Genomic DNA, 17,077 nt, shown 5'->3' with positions numbered 1-17,077 from the left:
TCAGTAATTTCGTGGCCATTTGGGGAGTCAGTGGGTTGTTTGTGTTCAGATTAAGATAATGCTCTTTGATCTGGTTTTGGGTTTTTTTTTTTTTGGTCTTGTTGAATAGAGGGCACATATGTATAGCATGAGTGGAATGGGTTAATTCACCAAAGATGTTTCAAACCCTTGTAGTTAGGCAGTGAAGTTCTATTATGATACCAAGGAAATGCCATGCTATTTGTTACTGGGAATGTGTTCTATTTTCAAGTTACTTCTTTTATTCATACAAATCTATTTTATCTTTTGTAGGAAAGAATTAATACTGTCTGGCACTTTAAATCCGCTTAAAGATTTGCATCTTGGAAAACTGGCACTAACAAAGTTTCCAAAGAGTCCAGAAACATGGATTCATAGGTTTGTTTCCCTTGCCTTATACTAAACCCCTGTTTTTCCTACTTTGTTTTTTTCCTGTGCTTGGGTTAAGCAGTGCCATAGATAAAGCAGGACATATAGAAATATAGCTGATTCTTCAAGTCAATCATTGTAAAATACTGTGCTTTGGCTTTTGAAAATACCTGTCCATATTTTACATTTAGAGTTAAAATAATACACATTTTTGTAGTATATTTTTTATTTGAGGTGATATAAATTTTCTTAGACATTTATCACATATGTGGCAACTAAAATTCTCAGAGTGAGTGTTCTGATTCTGTCTGTCGTAAGCCTTTAAGTGTCATGGGGTTTTCTCTCTTTCCTCTTAGTACTGTGTTACTTATCTATAGACATTACAGTAAGACAAGAATCTGTAAAACCTAACCTTTATTACCAAACTTGGGTTCTTTTCCATTTGAATACTGGTCTTTTTGGTTTGGTGAATTTATTTTTATGCTTTCTAACTTAAGCAATATCATTAAATCACCACTACTAAATATTAAAATAATAAAGCACTTTTTAAAAAAAAATAACTCCAGGATGAATCAAATGCACAAAGCTGACTATCTCAGCAGGACTGAGTGTACATACAATGCCTGTAGCATGGCAAAGTGAAGCATAGATCTATTGCTCAACTTTGTTAAAAAAAAAAAAAAAAAAAAAATCTTAGTATGTGCATGATTTTTTTTTTCATTACATGTTTTTCACAGGATAACTCATCTTTTTTTAAAAATCCATAAGGAGATTTTCTTGTAACACATTAGAAACTAATTCACAATTTTTGCATTTCACATGCCCACCTGTCCAACATTAGGAAAACCATGAAGTTGAAATCCCACAAGGGGGTTCATACTCTATCAAAACTGGAAATAAAGCTTCAGTCATCCTGAACACACAAATTTTTAGAAGAGGGAGTTACTGGTAACTCTTCTGTGTTGAATGCATGAGCTTAAAATTCTCAGTTAACCTGGGATGTAAGAAATACAGCACTCCTAGACATTTAACTTATAAGCATCTACTTGATTTCTGTTAATTCCTCACTTGGTAGGGTTAATGAAATAGTACTTTTCTTCTGTTAAAGGAATGACTCTACTCATATAGCTTTGCCTAGACATACTTAGAATTTCCCATTTTTTGCAGATCTGATTGAAGTAAAAAAATACTACATGGTGATGTTTGGATCAAAGATATTTTTAAAAAGCAAAAATTAAGTCTTCAAAATTACTACATTTCATAAAATAAAGTTATACAACAGCGAAAGATCATGGTTTCTTTGGCTGTACATTATTAGTTAGAAAAAATTATATGAAGGAAGTTAGTGTATGAACGGTAGCTTCAGACCACTTCTTGTTATTTCTGCTGAGAAATGGAGTCAGTTTAAAAGCCACATTATCATAAATTGTCTTTAATGTTGTCTTTTAAAAGTTTAAGCTTTTAAATCTGTTACATATGTCAGAGAAAAAGACACAATGTAAATTAAAAAATGCTAGTGGACAAGAATATTATGCTTTCAAATGTGAGAAAAAGCAAATGTTTTCAACAGTGGTTGGCTTAACTAGTTTGTATTTATGCTATTTTTTTATATTAATTACATAATAGAATTGTTTTTTAAAAGAAAAAGAATTCATTATTTTTGTTTTATTTATTGACTTCTTTTAGCCAGCGTTTCTGAAAGTAGCAATTAGTTTTGAAACAGGTGTGAACCAGTAAAAAAACGAAAAATCTGTGTCACAGCCCAGAGGATGGACAGCTTTCCAGAGCATACCACACCGTTCCACAGTTCTCTTGACACATGCTGCTGTGTGACCCACATCTGTGGCCCATTCTTTAAAACTTTTTTGTGTAGGTTCTGCAGATGCACATTTTCTGCAGCATGGAGACATGTCTCAAAATACTTATCTAAAAATATAACTAAGATACTATCAAAGACTGTCCAAAGTAAAATTAAAAGGTCGTGTAGGTATTTCTGCTTACCTTGGTGACTTCAAGTCAAATATATATAATTCAGCAGTAAAAACATTTGTTTTGGTTTTACCTATAGACTCAGAGACTGTAAGTCTTTTGCACGTTATTTCTGCTGGTGATGCACAGAAATTATTCTGTCTCACTCTGTGCATTACTGACAGATGTAAAAAATACAAAGTTAATTTTTATCTTGAATCACTTTTTTGTTTAATTTTGGATTCTTGAATTTAGTGCTTTACAAATCCGAAAGAGAAGATTGTTAGGAATCTCAGAACACAGTTCTTGAGGTTTTTTTCATAAGTTTGCTGGTTCCTTCTGTTTCCTTGTAGTATGCTGTCAGTATCTATGAGCACTTACAATGAGTGAACAAAGAAGTACGATTGGAGTTAAGTTATTTTGGAGTGTTATCATAAAGTCACAGTTTTTGGTATAGGAATTCAGATGGTTATGTTTACTACTTATCATCTAGTTACAGTGTAGTTCAGATAACTGAAATATCAGAAAGGTTTGATTGATCTGTATAAATGAAAAGACTTTTTTTTTCTTAAAATTGCTCTCTCTGTACATCGTTTAACCAGACGATGGGTGCTGCAACAACTAATACAGGAAAACTCATTGCCCAGTCTTGTGACTAAAGGAAACTTGGGAGCAGCACCTGTGGAGAGAATTCACCAGCTATTGCAGGAGGAAATGAATGTCTGCTCTGAAGCTGCTGGGAGATATCCAAGCAACTACAATGCCTGGTCCCATCGCATCTGGGTTTTACAGCATTTGGGAAAGCTGACTGCCAAGGTATAATAAAATAGTAAATAAAGTATTTAAATTTCCTTGTCTGAAAAAGTTAAAAAAATTAAAAATACTGGTTTGCCAAGCAGATCCTATGACGTGAATGAAGAATAAAGTATTAAGTTAGCACAGGTAGATAAGAACATTTTAAAAAAACAGGTGAACTGTTTCAGTGAGTATGTCTGCATTTTTCTTGTCAGTGTATGCAGGTTCTGCTCAGCAGAAAGAACAGATTTTCTTTCCCATGTATAATGCTCTGTTTATCTGTTGGTATTGAGTGTTAATGAACTTGTGGCAGGAAGAAAAATGCAACTATGTGGGATGAAATAAAACAGGGGCTACTGAAAATAATTCCTAAAGTACTAATCTTGAAATTCCCAATGGTGCAAAAGATAATATATGACATAATATTTTGATAATATAATGAAATGTCTTGTTTTGATAACCATAGTCAGCTTATCTGTGGTCTTAGAATACTGAAGGATTAAGTAGAGACAGTGGGAATTCCAAAGAGAGCATAGTAGTGTTTATAACTAGTTTCTTAGTTCCAACATTGTCTTTTTACAGCATCTTATGGTTGGTCAGGGAGAGTGTAAGGGAAAGTGCAAACCCACAGGTTAAGAAAGAGATCACTGAGTGGTTATGTTGTTTTCTGGAGCAGGACTCTGGTTCCATGGTAGGGAGGAGAGATGTTTTCCTATGATTTCATCTTTGCTTCACAGAAGAGTGATAAAGAGCTTGTGCTATTTTTTGTAGAAATGGATAAAACTGGCTCAGTAAGTAAGAACCTATGTTGGAATTCAGGTGTTAGCTGGCTAACACCTCTGTTTTTTGAAGCCTCTGCTGTTACTCTGGTGTTCCTAGGGGTGAGGCTTGGTTTTTTGTAGATCTGAAGAGGTTTAATGACAGTCACTCTTGCTTTCTAAAAGAAGGTTTCTAGTTCAGGTAAGGAATGATGCTGGGAATCTTTCTGTTTGCTTTATGCAGAGAGTTAAAATGCATAGTTACCATGGCCATCTGTAACCTTGCAGCTTACAAACAAACCAAGTAAAGGAATCATAGCATTCCAAGTTCTAAGTTGGTCATAGTATGAGTAGTAGTACCAGTTTCAGATGAATAAAGATGAGTCTGACTTTTCTGATGTAGCCCTTGAGCCAACCAACATTAGTTGGTTTTAATAGGCTTTTAAATTTTAATGTTCATAAATTTAAAATAGTAAGATCAGTTCTGCTGAGAAGAGAGAAGCTGATCTTGTGGTTTAAAGTGAAGAACTGGAGATGAGGAGCTTTAGTCCCCTTAAGAATCCTCTCTGCGAGCTTTTATTTAATAGTGCCCTTCAGTTTACTGGTCTGTAATAGGAACCAGTTTACTGGTCTGTGATAAGATGATGTTGGTATGTTATGTTGAGTATCTTGGGTAGAAGGCACCATTCAGCTTGCCTCTATTTGCTCTAATAACTTTTAGAACACATGCACCACAAAAGGTACATAACTAGCCTTGCATAATTCTGCAGTTTTCTTTGTGGGAGGCTGTGCCTCTTGTGCTGAAGGAGAAAAAAGAAAGAGGTACCTCTGACAGTTGGTTTGCATCAACCATTCACATTAAGTGAAGTCAGTATCTTAGAAATATAAATCAAAAGCAAGAATATACCATTTAGGTTGTATCCAAAGTCTCTAGAAGTAAATTTAAAAGGTAGGTTTGATCTCTTTGGCGAGTTTAAACTCCTAGGGAGGAGCAATGTGAGGAAAGAAATTAAAGCCCTTAAAAAACCACAATGATCAGTTCTAATCGAGAAAGTAAAATAAAAGAAGAGTTTTCCCAAAGCCAAACTCTCCTGTCTTCCTTGAAATAAATTTTGAAGGTTTAAAACCTTACAGAATTAAGTGAAATATTCATAGATGGAAGCAGTGCTACAAATACAGCTGTACTGTCTTTACCAAAGTTATTGTGAAAGCCTTTCTGGGAGTTCACTAATTATCTAAAGTCAAGCAATTCCATAATGGACATACAGTTTTGTTAGTGTCACGGTTTAACACTGGCCCGGCAATTAAACCGAATAACAGACGCTCTCTATTAATCTCTCTCTCTCCTTGATAGAGAAAGGAGAGAGAATAAGGGAGAGAGACTTATGGGTTGGAAACTAAACTACACAACTTTAATGAACAGTAATGATAAATAGGAAAAATTACTAAATATATACAAATATACAGGAAAATGGAAACCACATTCCTCCCCCCTCTCCCCCAATAACTCTCACGTCACCACCGAGGCTGTAGGGCAGCCCTGGGAAAGTCCAGGCTGGACTCCTGGAGTCGGCAGCAGTCGGGAACCAGAGGCAGGAACACACAGATATGGGCTGGCACGGATCAGGACCACAGGCAGACAAACGGACAGGATCCTTCCAGGATGCCGGGTGAAGGAAGGGAAGCAGGAAATCAGGAAAAGATCCGGAAAAGATCTGGCTCGGCCCTCGTGATGCCTCAAATTTATACTGAGTGTGACGTATATGGGATGGAATACTCTGTTTGGTCAATTCTGGCATCTGTCTTGTCTGTTCCTCCCCAAAGGAGGGTTCAGGTGGGACCTCTTTACTCCTTCTGGATGGTAAAATGTTTTCCTCAGAGCTGAGCAGTGTCCTTGGCTCTGCATACCAGTCTCCAGCAGTAACTATAAACATCAAGTGTTATCAGTCCTAGAAGCACACACACTGCATGAGAAACTTGCTGTTAATTTCAGCAAATGCAACTACTTACAAGGGACTTAGCTAAAAGCAAAAGTACAGAAACAGAAAACCACCTTTATCCTGGCCCAAACCAGGACAGTTAGCCACAGGCTCCAGGCCACAGAATATAATGTTAGTGGTTGACGTTTTTTCCCTGGAAAATGAAAAAATGAATGTATAAATTATTTTAAATATTTATTTAAGCAACTCACTCACCCTCTGACACCCATAATGTACTGAGCAAAAGTTAAAATATGTCTAACTAATATCCATGTAGTTTGGTGTACCCTTTATCTCTGCCTTCCCTAAATAGTCTTTATCCCTAACCATTCTGAGATTGTTAAAACACTGCTGATTTCTCATCTGAAGTGGTTTGGGTTTTTTTTCTCCCCCTCACCCTGTGGGAAAGTTGCTGAGACAACTGCCTTTTTTGAGTTTGGAAAAAGCGTAATTTAGCATGTGCAGGCATGCTAAGAAACTTGTCAACACACAGTGGAAAAGGCTCAGTGATTTAGTTTTTCTGACTGTGTTCTTAAACCATTACAACAGTGGCTGAAATCTGCACAGGAGAGATTAGCTTAATACAGAACAGAGTAGTCATAAATTCCTCCTTTATACTGGTAGATAGATGTTGCTGCTTTTTGTTTCAGGTTCTCCTTGATGAACTTTCATCCACTAAATACTGGGTGTCCATGCATGTCTCAGACCACAGTGGATTTCATTACCGCCAGTTCTTACTCAAGTCCTTGATAGGCAGAACTATGACTGACAATAATGTATTGGTACAAAATCAAATGGTAAATGAGCAAAACCCTACTCATCCAAAGGAGGAGAGTGCAGGAGCAGAAGCTGGCTGCATGGAGAAGCAAAGTGTGGATCTCCCCCGCCATTTAGAGGAAGAGTTGGAGCTCTGCACTGAACTGATTGATACTTACCCAGGGCATGAAACCTTGTGGTGTCATAGGTAAGAGAACTTGGTCAAAAGAGTGTGGGTTTTTCTTTGCCTGATGTTTCCAGACAAACTGTGGTTCTGATTTTGAAAGGTAGCACTCGATAAAAGATTTCTAAGCTGCCATATCTTAAGGCTTTGGAAAACATTAAGGAGCATAATCAGAGCTATTGAATGGGAAATTTGATTTGGCTTAAATGTCTTGTTGTCACTAACTCCACTTGTCCCTGTAGTTTGCACAAGAGGCACAAGACACTGTTAATGAGCATCCTCACATTTGAAGTATTTGAGGGGCAAAAGACAGGCAGAAGGTGGATCAGCTGCAGAAGACCTCTGCTTTGCTTAGCTGGGTGTATATGCCTGATAAGTAACAGCAGATTTTCCAGAGTGAAACTGAACCCCTTTTTGCAGTGACAAGAAATACTGTGTCTTTGGGGGAATCTGGTGGGAATGGCAAATAAACTGAGGCAGCTGAGCAGTAACAGCATATTATCTTCAGTACATAACTTTTTAATTTCTTTCTTTTCTTCCTTCCTTTTCCTCTGAAGAAGGCGTGTGTTCTACCTTCAGCACCACCTAAGCAACAGACTTCCTCTTCTGAGTGTGGTAATACCATCTGTGGACAGCAGTGATGAAATTCAGAATAATTCCCACTGCAGTCCTGCAACAAGTCACATGGCACAAGCTATGGATGTCGATGGTTTGAATGAATCCAGCAGCAAACAAGGTTATACCCAAGAAACAAAACGCCTGAAGCGTGCTCCCATGCAGGACTCTCTTGGTCTAGAAATGGAATTCCAGTTCATTGATAAAGTATTATCAACTTGCAGGGATGCTGACCAAGCAAGATTTGCTACTGCTTATAGGAAATGGTTAGTTACTTTTTTAAGTCAGTGAAGGAAGCAGTTAAAGCCTTCAGGATTTTTCTTTCAGTGCAATATTCTATTTTCGGACACAAATGCATGTCTTGGTTGCAAGTGTTAGCTAACCTGTGTTTCTCACTCTTCTATTGGTCAGTTCTAAAGTTCATATTTAGGGTAGAATTCTGTCACTTTATTTATGAAAGAACTGGTGTATCTTTGTATTACTCAAATGCAGCTTGTTCTTTAATCTTTTTAAGAAATCACTGCGTCAGTTTTCTACCATGCCATTTTCTTGTTTCTCAACTTCTGCATTAAGGTGGGCTTTGAATCATCAAAAGAAAAAAAGAAAAAAAGAAAAGTAAGTATGAAATGCTCTTGAAACAGTGTCTGTTTTGAAAGATCATCTCAAAAAAAGAATAGGGGGATCTGTCAGTATCAACTAAACCTGTTTGGAGGTTGTACCTCTTTATTATAGTGGCATCCTGATAATACCTAATTGGATTCCAGGGAAGTAGTGGATTCTCCGTCCCTGGAGATATTTAAAAAGAGACTGGATGTGGCACTCAGTGCCATGGTCTAGCAACCGCAACGGTGGATCAAGGGTTGGATGATGATCTCTGAGGTCCCTTCCAACCCAGCCAATTCTATGATTCTATGATTCTATGATTCAGACTATATTCAGTGTGTGCTACTACTTTTGCATTTGCAACCATTGGTAGAACAACAGACTGCAGTGTTTCTTTCTCAAGGCTCCAGTAGCAGTATTGGAACCAGGCCTTTTACTGTTGTAGCTGGGTTTGTTCATGTGTTAGTTGCCATATGGGTTTGATAGGAAAGTTTATGAAGTTAACATCCTGATAAGCAGATGCAGGAAGATGTGACAGAGAATAGTTCAAACACACGCGTTCACGCTCACAGTCAGAGATACAGCTGGAAATACTTCTATTAGAACAGACTACTTTACCTTTATTTCCTACTATTTATTTATTTATTTATTTAATTTAAAAAAACCCCAGAATTAATGACACTTAATACACATTTCTGAATGTATTACATACACTGAAGAATCTCAGCCTGCTAAACCACGCAGTGGTAACTTGTACTTAACCAAGACCTTGCAAGTCCGATAGATGATTGGTTTAAAATTAATTCTTCTGACTGGTCATTAAAACTCACACAATTAAAAAAAACAAACAAAAGCCCCCTAAACAAACAAACAAACAAAAACCAACAGCAGAAGGCAGCTATCTCTTTACTTCTGTTCTTTTGCAGAGCTTCAGTCTTTGGGGTTTTTTTCTTTCGAATTTTCCTTAAAAGCACTTCTTCAACCATACATCTTTGTTTACATAACTGTAATTTAACACATTTATATTCCAGTGAAATTAAATGTGAATGGTTTATTTTGTCATTTCCTTAGAACTTGTCTATATAAGGGATTTTTTTACGTTAGTGGAATTGTACTGGTACAAAGACCCAGGGGATAAACATTGTACAACTGTAAAACGTTTGTACAATAGCAACATTGCCTCTGTTCCAAACAGACTATTCACTGAGGGGATTAGATTTTCAAGCTAGAGTCTTTGCCAAAACTGCTGTATATTTCTCCTGCCCAAAGTGCCTCTTGACTGTGATAAGTTTGAAGCTGCTGTTTCTGTTGGGCAGAGAGCAACAGTGAGGGAGAAAAGAAACAGGTAAACTGCTCAAAAAGTATAATTTGGAAAGACATAAAAATGTGAAAATCCAGCAGTTCTAGTTAATTTGATGGATGGTGGTTACTCTCGCATTTCAGAATTAAAATAGAGCACCTCTAGTGTTATTAAAGAGTATGTTCATAACTCATTTCAGGCACAGAGTAGCTATCTGACATTTCTAAACGTACACTCCTCTGTTTACAGTGTCTTAGGCTTGAGCAACCCCATGGCAGAGCTTTGACTAAATGGGCCTCCACACCTGCCTCTGTGTAGCTAGGGACATAATACATGGCCATTTGTTTTGAGGTGCTCTGTGATCCTGTCTTGCTTCGTTGTTGTAGCTGCAGAAGAACAAAACGAATGTGTGAAGGAGGCGTGGGAATGGCTTGAGAGGATTATTTTGTTGTAAGTTGTTGTCTCTGTGATCACTGACAAATGGGTAGGTTCAGGAGTCTGAATTTAAGAACTTATCCAAGAACTTTTATCTCTTCCAAATGACCTGATGTTTTTTGAGTAGGAAATATGCATTAAAGCATGTGTAGTAGCCCAAGTCAGCTTCCTTAACAATATACTATTAATGACTAGTATGAACTTGGAAAGAGTGAATTCCACTGGCAATCTATTAAGGATTATGTTATTGGTTCTAGGTTACTTAAACAGTTAGTAGCATAGTTCCATGATCTGCGTACCTTGGCAAAAATTACGTGTTCACGAGAAAAATAATAAGCAGCAGGAGCAGATTATTAAGTGGGAGCATGATAAATATTTCTTGAGCAATGGAAAGGAAGAGATACCTCTTCGTGCACTGGAGTGATTGAAGTTTTTTAGATGAAAAGATTTTTATTAGAATTTGACTTGAAACTCATTATATATTTCTTACAGACTGTAAACTGTAGTTTTAATTGGCTTTATTAGAGCTAGATTGTGGAAGTATTGTGCTATTCAATTTTACAATCTCCATCATAAACACTGGAAATCAAGGAACTACGGTTCCTATTCATGTCAACACAAATTATGGACACTTACAGTAATACAGAATTTGGTCCTGTGTAACTGAATGGAGTTGCATTGCTTGGAAGGTGCTTTAAGAGCACTGACTAGGAATGGTGCTGATGCTTTTTAGTACTTTGACAAAACACTGATGGCTGTAACATGACTCTTAATTGTGGGTTTTTAAAGCCTAATCCTGATGGAACTACTCCGATCTTTTTTCCTTAATCCAGTGAGAATAGTTATATTTAGAACTGTTTGCATACCAGACTCTGTCATACAGAAAGCTAAGCAAGAAAAGTAACTTGAAACAAGTCTTATTTTCCCCTTTGAAAGAAATGCAAACAGTTGAGTTGTCAAAATAGAGTTTTAATTTTTTCATGGTAACAATATAAGTTATATGAAAAAAGAAAATACAAAACTAAATTACTCCAGGCTGTCAGTGTCCTGAATTACATGAAATAATTGAAGAGATACTTTCAACAAATTGCATTGAGCTCAAAACTGTGTGGTGTTCTGGAACTGTGATCTCTGGGACATACCTGTCTAACCATTCAGTATTACTGCAGAGTCCCATCTGGGCACTACTTGAAAAAAAAAATGGCTTCAGGCCATTGGTATATGGATGCATCAATGTTACTGTGTACAGGTACTTAAATAATGTTTTCCAGTTGTTCAGTGGTCAGTGGATTGTAATGTAGTCAAGGAGCATTCTTGCAGAGAAAATGTCCAACAGAAGCTACAGAATACAAGGCTCCCACTCTCCTAAGTTCCTTCAGATGTAAAATTAAATGCTGTATATGTAAAATATGAAATATGTGAAAATGTAAACATTTTCAAAGTTCAGCATCTTTACTGCTTTTCTGTTGTAATATGTGTTGTTTGAATGGAGGCAAATTCTTTGTGTTTGCTGGAGTAGGCTTTGTAGAAATTTCGTAGTGCTAGAAAAAATGGGGTTTGAGGAACAAATGTAATTGCAAACTACAGAAATTAGAATAGAAGGAATCACATTTTTAAGGGATTGAATTTGCTGCTGCTAAATATATTAACTTATTTCACCTGCATTTGGTTTATCTGGTGTGTTACAGTCACTGGAGCAACAAATGCAGCATTAAAGATAGCCACAATAACCAACAAATATAAAGTTATTTTTGGAACATATTGCTGTAGCTATAAATTGTCCGTTTATACTGTTTGATTACATACATTACACAGAACTTGTTTAAAGACAAATAAGCAAAGTGATAATATTGTGAAAAATCTTAGATTCTGCCTAATAATCGAAATTATAGCATTTCCAATTTTGTGTCAGTGCTGCTTAATTAGAATGTACAGCTAGTCTTTATGGACAGGACTGAGGCTTTTTCCTAACTAATAATAATGAATTTTCAAAGAGTACCATATATTCCTGAGCAGAAACAAAGGTTTTGGAAAGACTTGTCTACATGGCAAGACCAAACAAGCATGCTTTTTCAGAATAACATGTAGTTAACCTTCTAGTAGTCAGGTTTTGTTCATTTATATAAGTGGTGAGTCTTAAGAGACTTGATGATTGCTTTTATGGATGACGTTTGCTTAGCTTTGTTTTACCTTTGGTGAGGGAAGAATAATGCTTAGTCTTTATTTCTAATTTTGTAGGAAGTGAATCATTGCACTTAAAATGTGGGGAAAAACACCCACTACTCCTGAGTTACATCTTCTATAGCAGTTTTTGAAAAAAAAGCAGTGGAGTAACGTAGACTTCATTACAGACTTTGGTCTGTAATCATTTGGTGATGAGAAGTATTTACAATTAGATCTTACTGTTTTATTAATGTCAGATATATAGAAAAGAGGGTAACTCATCTGTTCTCAAATGCACTTAACATTCAAGTTAGTTTCAAAAGTTCAGTGTCGCTAAGATAATTTTCCTTTTTTTCCTGTGTCCCCAGAGGTGTTCTTCCTTCCCAATGTCTTTGTTCATCCAACTAGCAAAGAAGAATGTAGCAAAGTTTTGATGAGGTGGCCTCATTTCCTGTTTAGATAACTGACTACCTCCCTAAAAGTGCTCTGATTAATGTCCTTAAGTGGAGTTCATCAGGCTCAGGTTTATTTTTTAACCTCATGGTAGACCTACAGCCTCTTTCAGAAGTGAAAAGCAAGAGCTTTATCTGAAGCCATCTAGTTTCCCCAGGAGAGTTTAGAGGAAGACAGAAAAAAAATCGTCTTTAGTTAAAGTTGGGAAAACTAGAATTAGCATAAACTTTCATTAGTCTTTTTTTTTTTCTGAAGAAGCAATATATTGCTAAAATATGGAGAAAATATGTGCTTTCAGTAAATTCCTTATAAACAGCTAATGCTTTTGAACTATAGACCTGACACTTCGTAGTGGCTAGTACCTAGTGTGTAATGCTGCTTCTCAGGGCATAGTCTATTGCAGTGAATTAGGATGTTTTTACAGTCTATATTATTGATTAAAAAAAAAAAAAAAAAAGAAAAAAAGAAAACAAAAACCCCCACAAAAACCAACAAATGCTACACGTTAGTAACTGGCTTTTAATTTTTTGTTGTCTGGCATAGTCTTTTATATCTACCCTTAAGCTAATACTGTAGCTAGTGATTCACACTAGACCTTAACATCTCATGTGCATTGTATTGTAATTCTGTATCTTAAATTGATGTCTTGCAGGAAGCTTCTGACAGCTGCTGGGTTTATTTGGTTTCCCTTGTGCTATTTAGTAGGACATTTAGTGTCTAACAGATCTTGGTTTTCATGATGGTGAAGGTTTTTACAGTATCTGTGTTGATCTTACATGTAGTTTTTCTAAAAAAACCTTTTCACTATGAGGCTGAATGCTAGAACTGCAAAAGCTTTTAGTCGATCATAGCTGGCAGATATTTTATGTACAATATAGCTATTCTGAAGAGCAGAACTCTTAATGAAACTAGTTTATTAAGCATCATTATCTACACTGTATGGAACCTACTGTTAATTATGCTGTATAGATGGAGGTTGGGAAAATGAATAGGTGCATGTTTTCTTTGCAGGACACTTTCTGAGCAGAACAGAGTTACAGTGAAATAAATTGCTTTTATTGGGTGAGGTATTCCTATACATCTGTTGTGCATAAAGTTATGAAATTGGTACATCGTTAGTACAATAAGATTTTCCTGAATGACTGCATAGAATGAGTATAGAAATGTGGTTTTGTTTAACAGAGTATACCCTGTTATTAAAAAAAAACAACACATAAATCATACAAGGTACCAGAGTGACTTTTTACAAGACAAAATATATTTATACTTACTGCGTTCATTCCCTTTTGCTCCAGTTCCAGTGGCTACATTTATAACTGTGAAGTCATCTAGAAAGTGTGCTTGGGGATGTAGTCTGTAGTTTAATTACATGTCTTAAATGGTTTTAAGTAGCATTAAGATCCAGTGTTATGACAGCACTACAGTATTTAAGTGAGCCATTAAACATTAATATTGTGAAACTGTCTCGTCCATCAGAGTACTGTTCTGTGTAGGGCAAAATGTTTATTTTATCAAGATAAAGGAAAGTACCTAATTGTCACAGCTTTCATTGTAGGTAGAAATACAGTTTGTTTTACAGATAATATTTTGCAATTTTTTTTCCGATTAAAACTTTTCAGATACATATTTGTGACCATTGTAAATTTTATGTAAATTTACACTGCAGGTGAATTAGATAAATACAAGGTTCTGTAGCAGAAAGTATGAAAGTGTGACAGGACAGTAAGACACTAGGAAGTAATGTGACACATGACCAGTGTTCAGTGTTTTACAGGGCAGTGAATGTAAAGCACTAAGTTTGTTTTTCATGAGTTTTACTTTGTCAACGGATGAATTCTTCTCAGAGGGGGGTTGTTTTTTTGGTCATCAACAGAGAGCTAATCTTTGAATAAATGATCTACATTTATTCTCCCACAATAAGTGTGCATGTATGCGTGGTGGGTGGATGGATGGCAGAGCTGTATTTATGTGTAAAGTTCAATGTAAAAGGCAAAATCTCCCACGTAATTTCCTCTTCAGCATTTCAAATTACAGGCAGCTCTGCACAGCTAAAAAAAATTGCCTTCCACTGTATTCAGCTTCCACAGCTTCAACATCTTAAGAAAAAAACACTTTGCATTTTGCAGAAATTTAGAGTTGGACATTGAAAGAAAAATCCTCAAATAAAATTAAATATGACTGTCATTCAAAGGCCAAAAGGTTTCTTGAAAAAAATCACCAGCTAATAATTATATTGTTATTTAGAGACAGGAAAATAGTGAATAGTTCAGTCAGAAAACATTCTGTTGGAAGTGGGAAACAAATGACTAAAATTAGCTTATTTTTCTAGAAGGATTGTAAAAGGCAGATAATTTCCATGAGATGCTATTTTCGTAATGCTATTGTACAAAATCTTGTAATTTCGTACAATCTGAAGCTTGGTAACAAAACGTAGCTGGTTCAGCTGCATCTGACAAAATCAAAACCACTAAGTCAGATCTGTTACTCAGAAGCCAGTATTTGATGTTAATTCATACTTCAGACTTTGGTACCAATATTTTAGACTCACTTAGGCAGTGCCACAGATTTCATTTTAACTTAACACAACCAGTGTCCTACATGGGGAATGACTACCAGGAGTCCTCCAGGAAGTAACAAATAGGAATATTTTGCATGAAGTTCTTTAGCATCACGGGAGACTGGGGAAAGTATATCAAATGCAAACTAGCAACTGAAATTGGTCTTTGAATAAAAAGAACAAGCAGTCTTTTTAGTACGTTATTTTCATAATCTTCGTGTTCTTTTTATAAAAATGAATTACATTTAAAAATATTGGCAAAGTTACTTAAAATTTTGAATGGCTTCTGATTTTGAATTACTGCATTTGAGAGCCTCCTCCTGAAGGGCTCAGTTTATCTGGAAAAAGCTAACACCTCTCCTCTCTCCTCCTAGACATTGTGATTTATTCCAAATGTTCCAAAATGAGCACTTAAAATCAGAGGACATCACCAAAAATATTGCTGATAATCTTAAATGCAAAACTTAAAAAAAGCAAGGATATGTTCTGCTCATACAGGGTACTTTTCCTTTTATCTTACTAGCTGCTAGGACAGAAGGTAGAAAGAATTTGAAAGGAAGTGCTAAGTTGATATGTACAATCTTAGCTTACTTAATTTGGGGGTCCATTAAATCAGAAACCTTAAGATCAGCAAGTAATAAATCCTCCAGGGTCCCTGTGCAGAAATGATTTGCTGGATCTGGTGATTTCTTTCTGTTCTAAGTGCTTGATTTTTACATCTGTTAAAGTTAGTTCACTGACACAGGATCAGGCCATGCTGCCACTACATGGTAGCTCTTACACTTTTAGTGTGATGGATTGTAAGTGACTTTGATTATTGTAATGGACGTATTTATGGCTTCAAGGAAACAGGCATTAGGGTAGTGTGTATTCTTTAGCACTGTGGCTGAGGAGAATCTGTTAGTGCTATGGAATGTTTATGGAATTTTAAAGGGCAGCTAGAAAGAAATATGGGTATTACAGGATATCAATTATTAAGAAAGGTTTTTTCTCTTTTAATTTCTTTCTCTTTTATTTTTTTCTGTGTTTCCTTTTGTATTTCTTCTTTTTATTTATCTTTCCTTCTTTCCTCTTCTTTCTCCCCTCTCCCCCCTTTTTCTTTTGTAGAGGAAAAAAGTTTCATACGATATACCTGTGTGCAAAATGAGGTAACACATTAGTTTGGGAACTACTGCATAACAATAGGTCAATGCTGGAGTTTTATGCCATTTATTAGGGGTGATTGGTAACCTTTTACGTGCTATGTGGCAATTGATGAAATATTGAAGGGAGAAAGTCTTAATCAATAGTGAATTACTTCAGTTTTACTGTCCTCCAAGCGTGGTATATAAATTTTTGGTGGAACAATAAACTGCATCTTTGTCACCCTGTTGTCTCACAAATGCTTAGGTAGCAGTTAATTTTCTTTTTAAAATGCATCTGTTTAATGTTGATTTGAGATGTTCTACAATGATTTGTCGCTATCCTGTACGAGGTAATTTTCTCCATGCCTTTAATCTGTCTTCACTGAAATCTAGCCAGGTATAGATTTTGAATGTTATAAATTAGTTTTACTATGAAGGGCAGTTGAAATTCCACCATATAAACCATTTGGTTTTCTGACACGTAGTTAGAAACAAAGGGGGGTATCCTAGCACTGCTTTTCAGTTGTGCACACCGAGTTTTACCTTGTTTATCTCAAATATTTTGTTTTGCATGTTAATTAAACTTTTACATATCTTAGTAGGACAAAATCTATTTAAAAAAAAAAAAAGAAAAAAAAAAAAGAAGTACCCCAGAGTCCTAACTTCTATGCAGATGTGTTCAGAAATATACAGGTACAATTTTAGTCGTGGTGGTTGGTAAATAGTTTTTTCACTTATTTATTAGCAGATTTGTTTCTATTTGCATTAGTGGCAGAATGGACTAAGCACAGCTGTAGGTTATTGTATTTCTGTAGAATATGGAAAATAGTGTAAAATCGTTTTTGTTAAATGTTGGCAGTTTTAAAATAAACTTTTCATCTCCTTAAAAAAACTCTGTTTTCTCTGACAAAATATTTACCCCGGACTCCCAATTTTATTGTTTACCAACATATATCCTTCCTACCAAATGTTGGTATCTTTCGTAAACTTGAGTTAATAC

General features: G+C 35.8%; 1 protein-coding gene across 2 annotated transcripts in view; it reads left to right on the top strand.

Moving 5' to 3' along the window:
- The window catches only part of PTAR1 (protein prenyltransferase alpha subunit repeat containing 1), a 30,786-nt gene extending 22,742 nt beyond the window's left edge, over window positions 1-8,044 (top strand). Inside the window, exons 4-7 of one of the 2 annotated variants that reach the window (XM_030467754.1) lie at window positions 292-396; window positions 2,958-3,171; window positions 6,538-6,851; window positions 7,385-8,044. In XM_030467754.1, coding sequence (XP_030323614.1) covers window positions 292-396; window positions 2,958-3,171; window positions 6,538-6,851; window positions 7,385-7,733 — 982 coding nt within the window. In that variant the 3' untranslated portion in view covers window positions 7,734-8,044. The remainder of the gene's footprint in view (window positions 1-291; window positions 397-2,957; window positions 3,172-6,537; window positions 6,852-7,384) is intronic. The other variant, XM_030467755.1, reaches the window with a different exon arrangement.
- The last annotated feature ends 9,033 nt before the right edge of the window (window positions 8,045-17,077 follow it).

This window comes from Calypte anna, chromosome Z (genome assembly GCF_003957555.1).
Source record: "Calypte anna isolate BGI_N300 chromosome Z, bCalAnn1_v1.p, whole genome shotgun sequence".
NCBI lineage: Eukaryota > Metazoa > Chordata > Aves > Apodiformes > Trochilidae > Calypte > Calypte anna.
The sequence above is the reverse complement of the archived record's forward strand: the minus strand, read 5'-3'. Positions and strand labels throughout refer to the sequence as shown.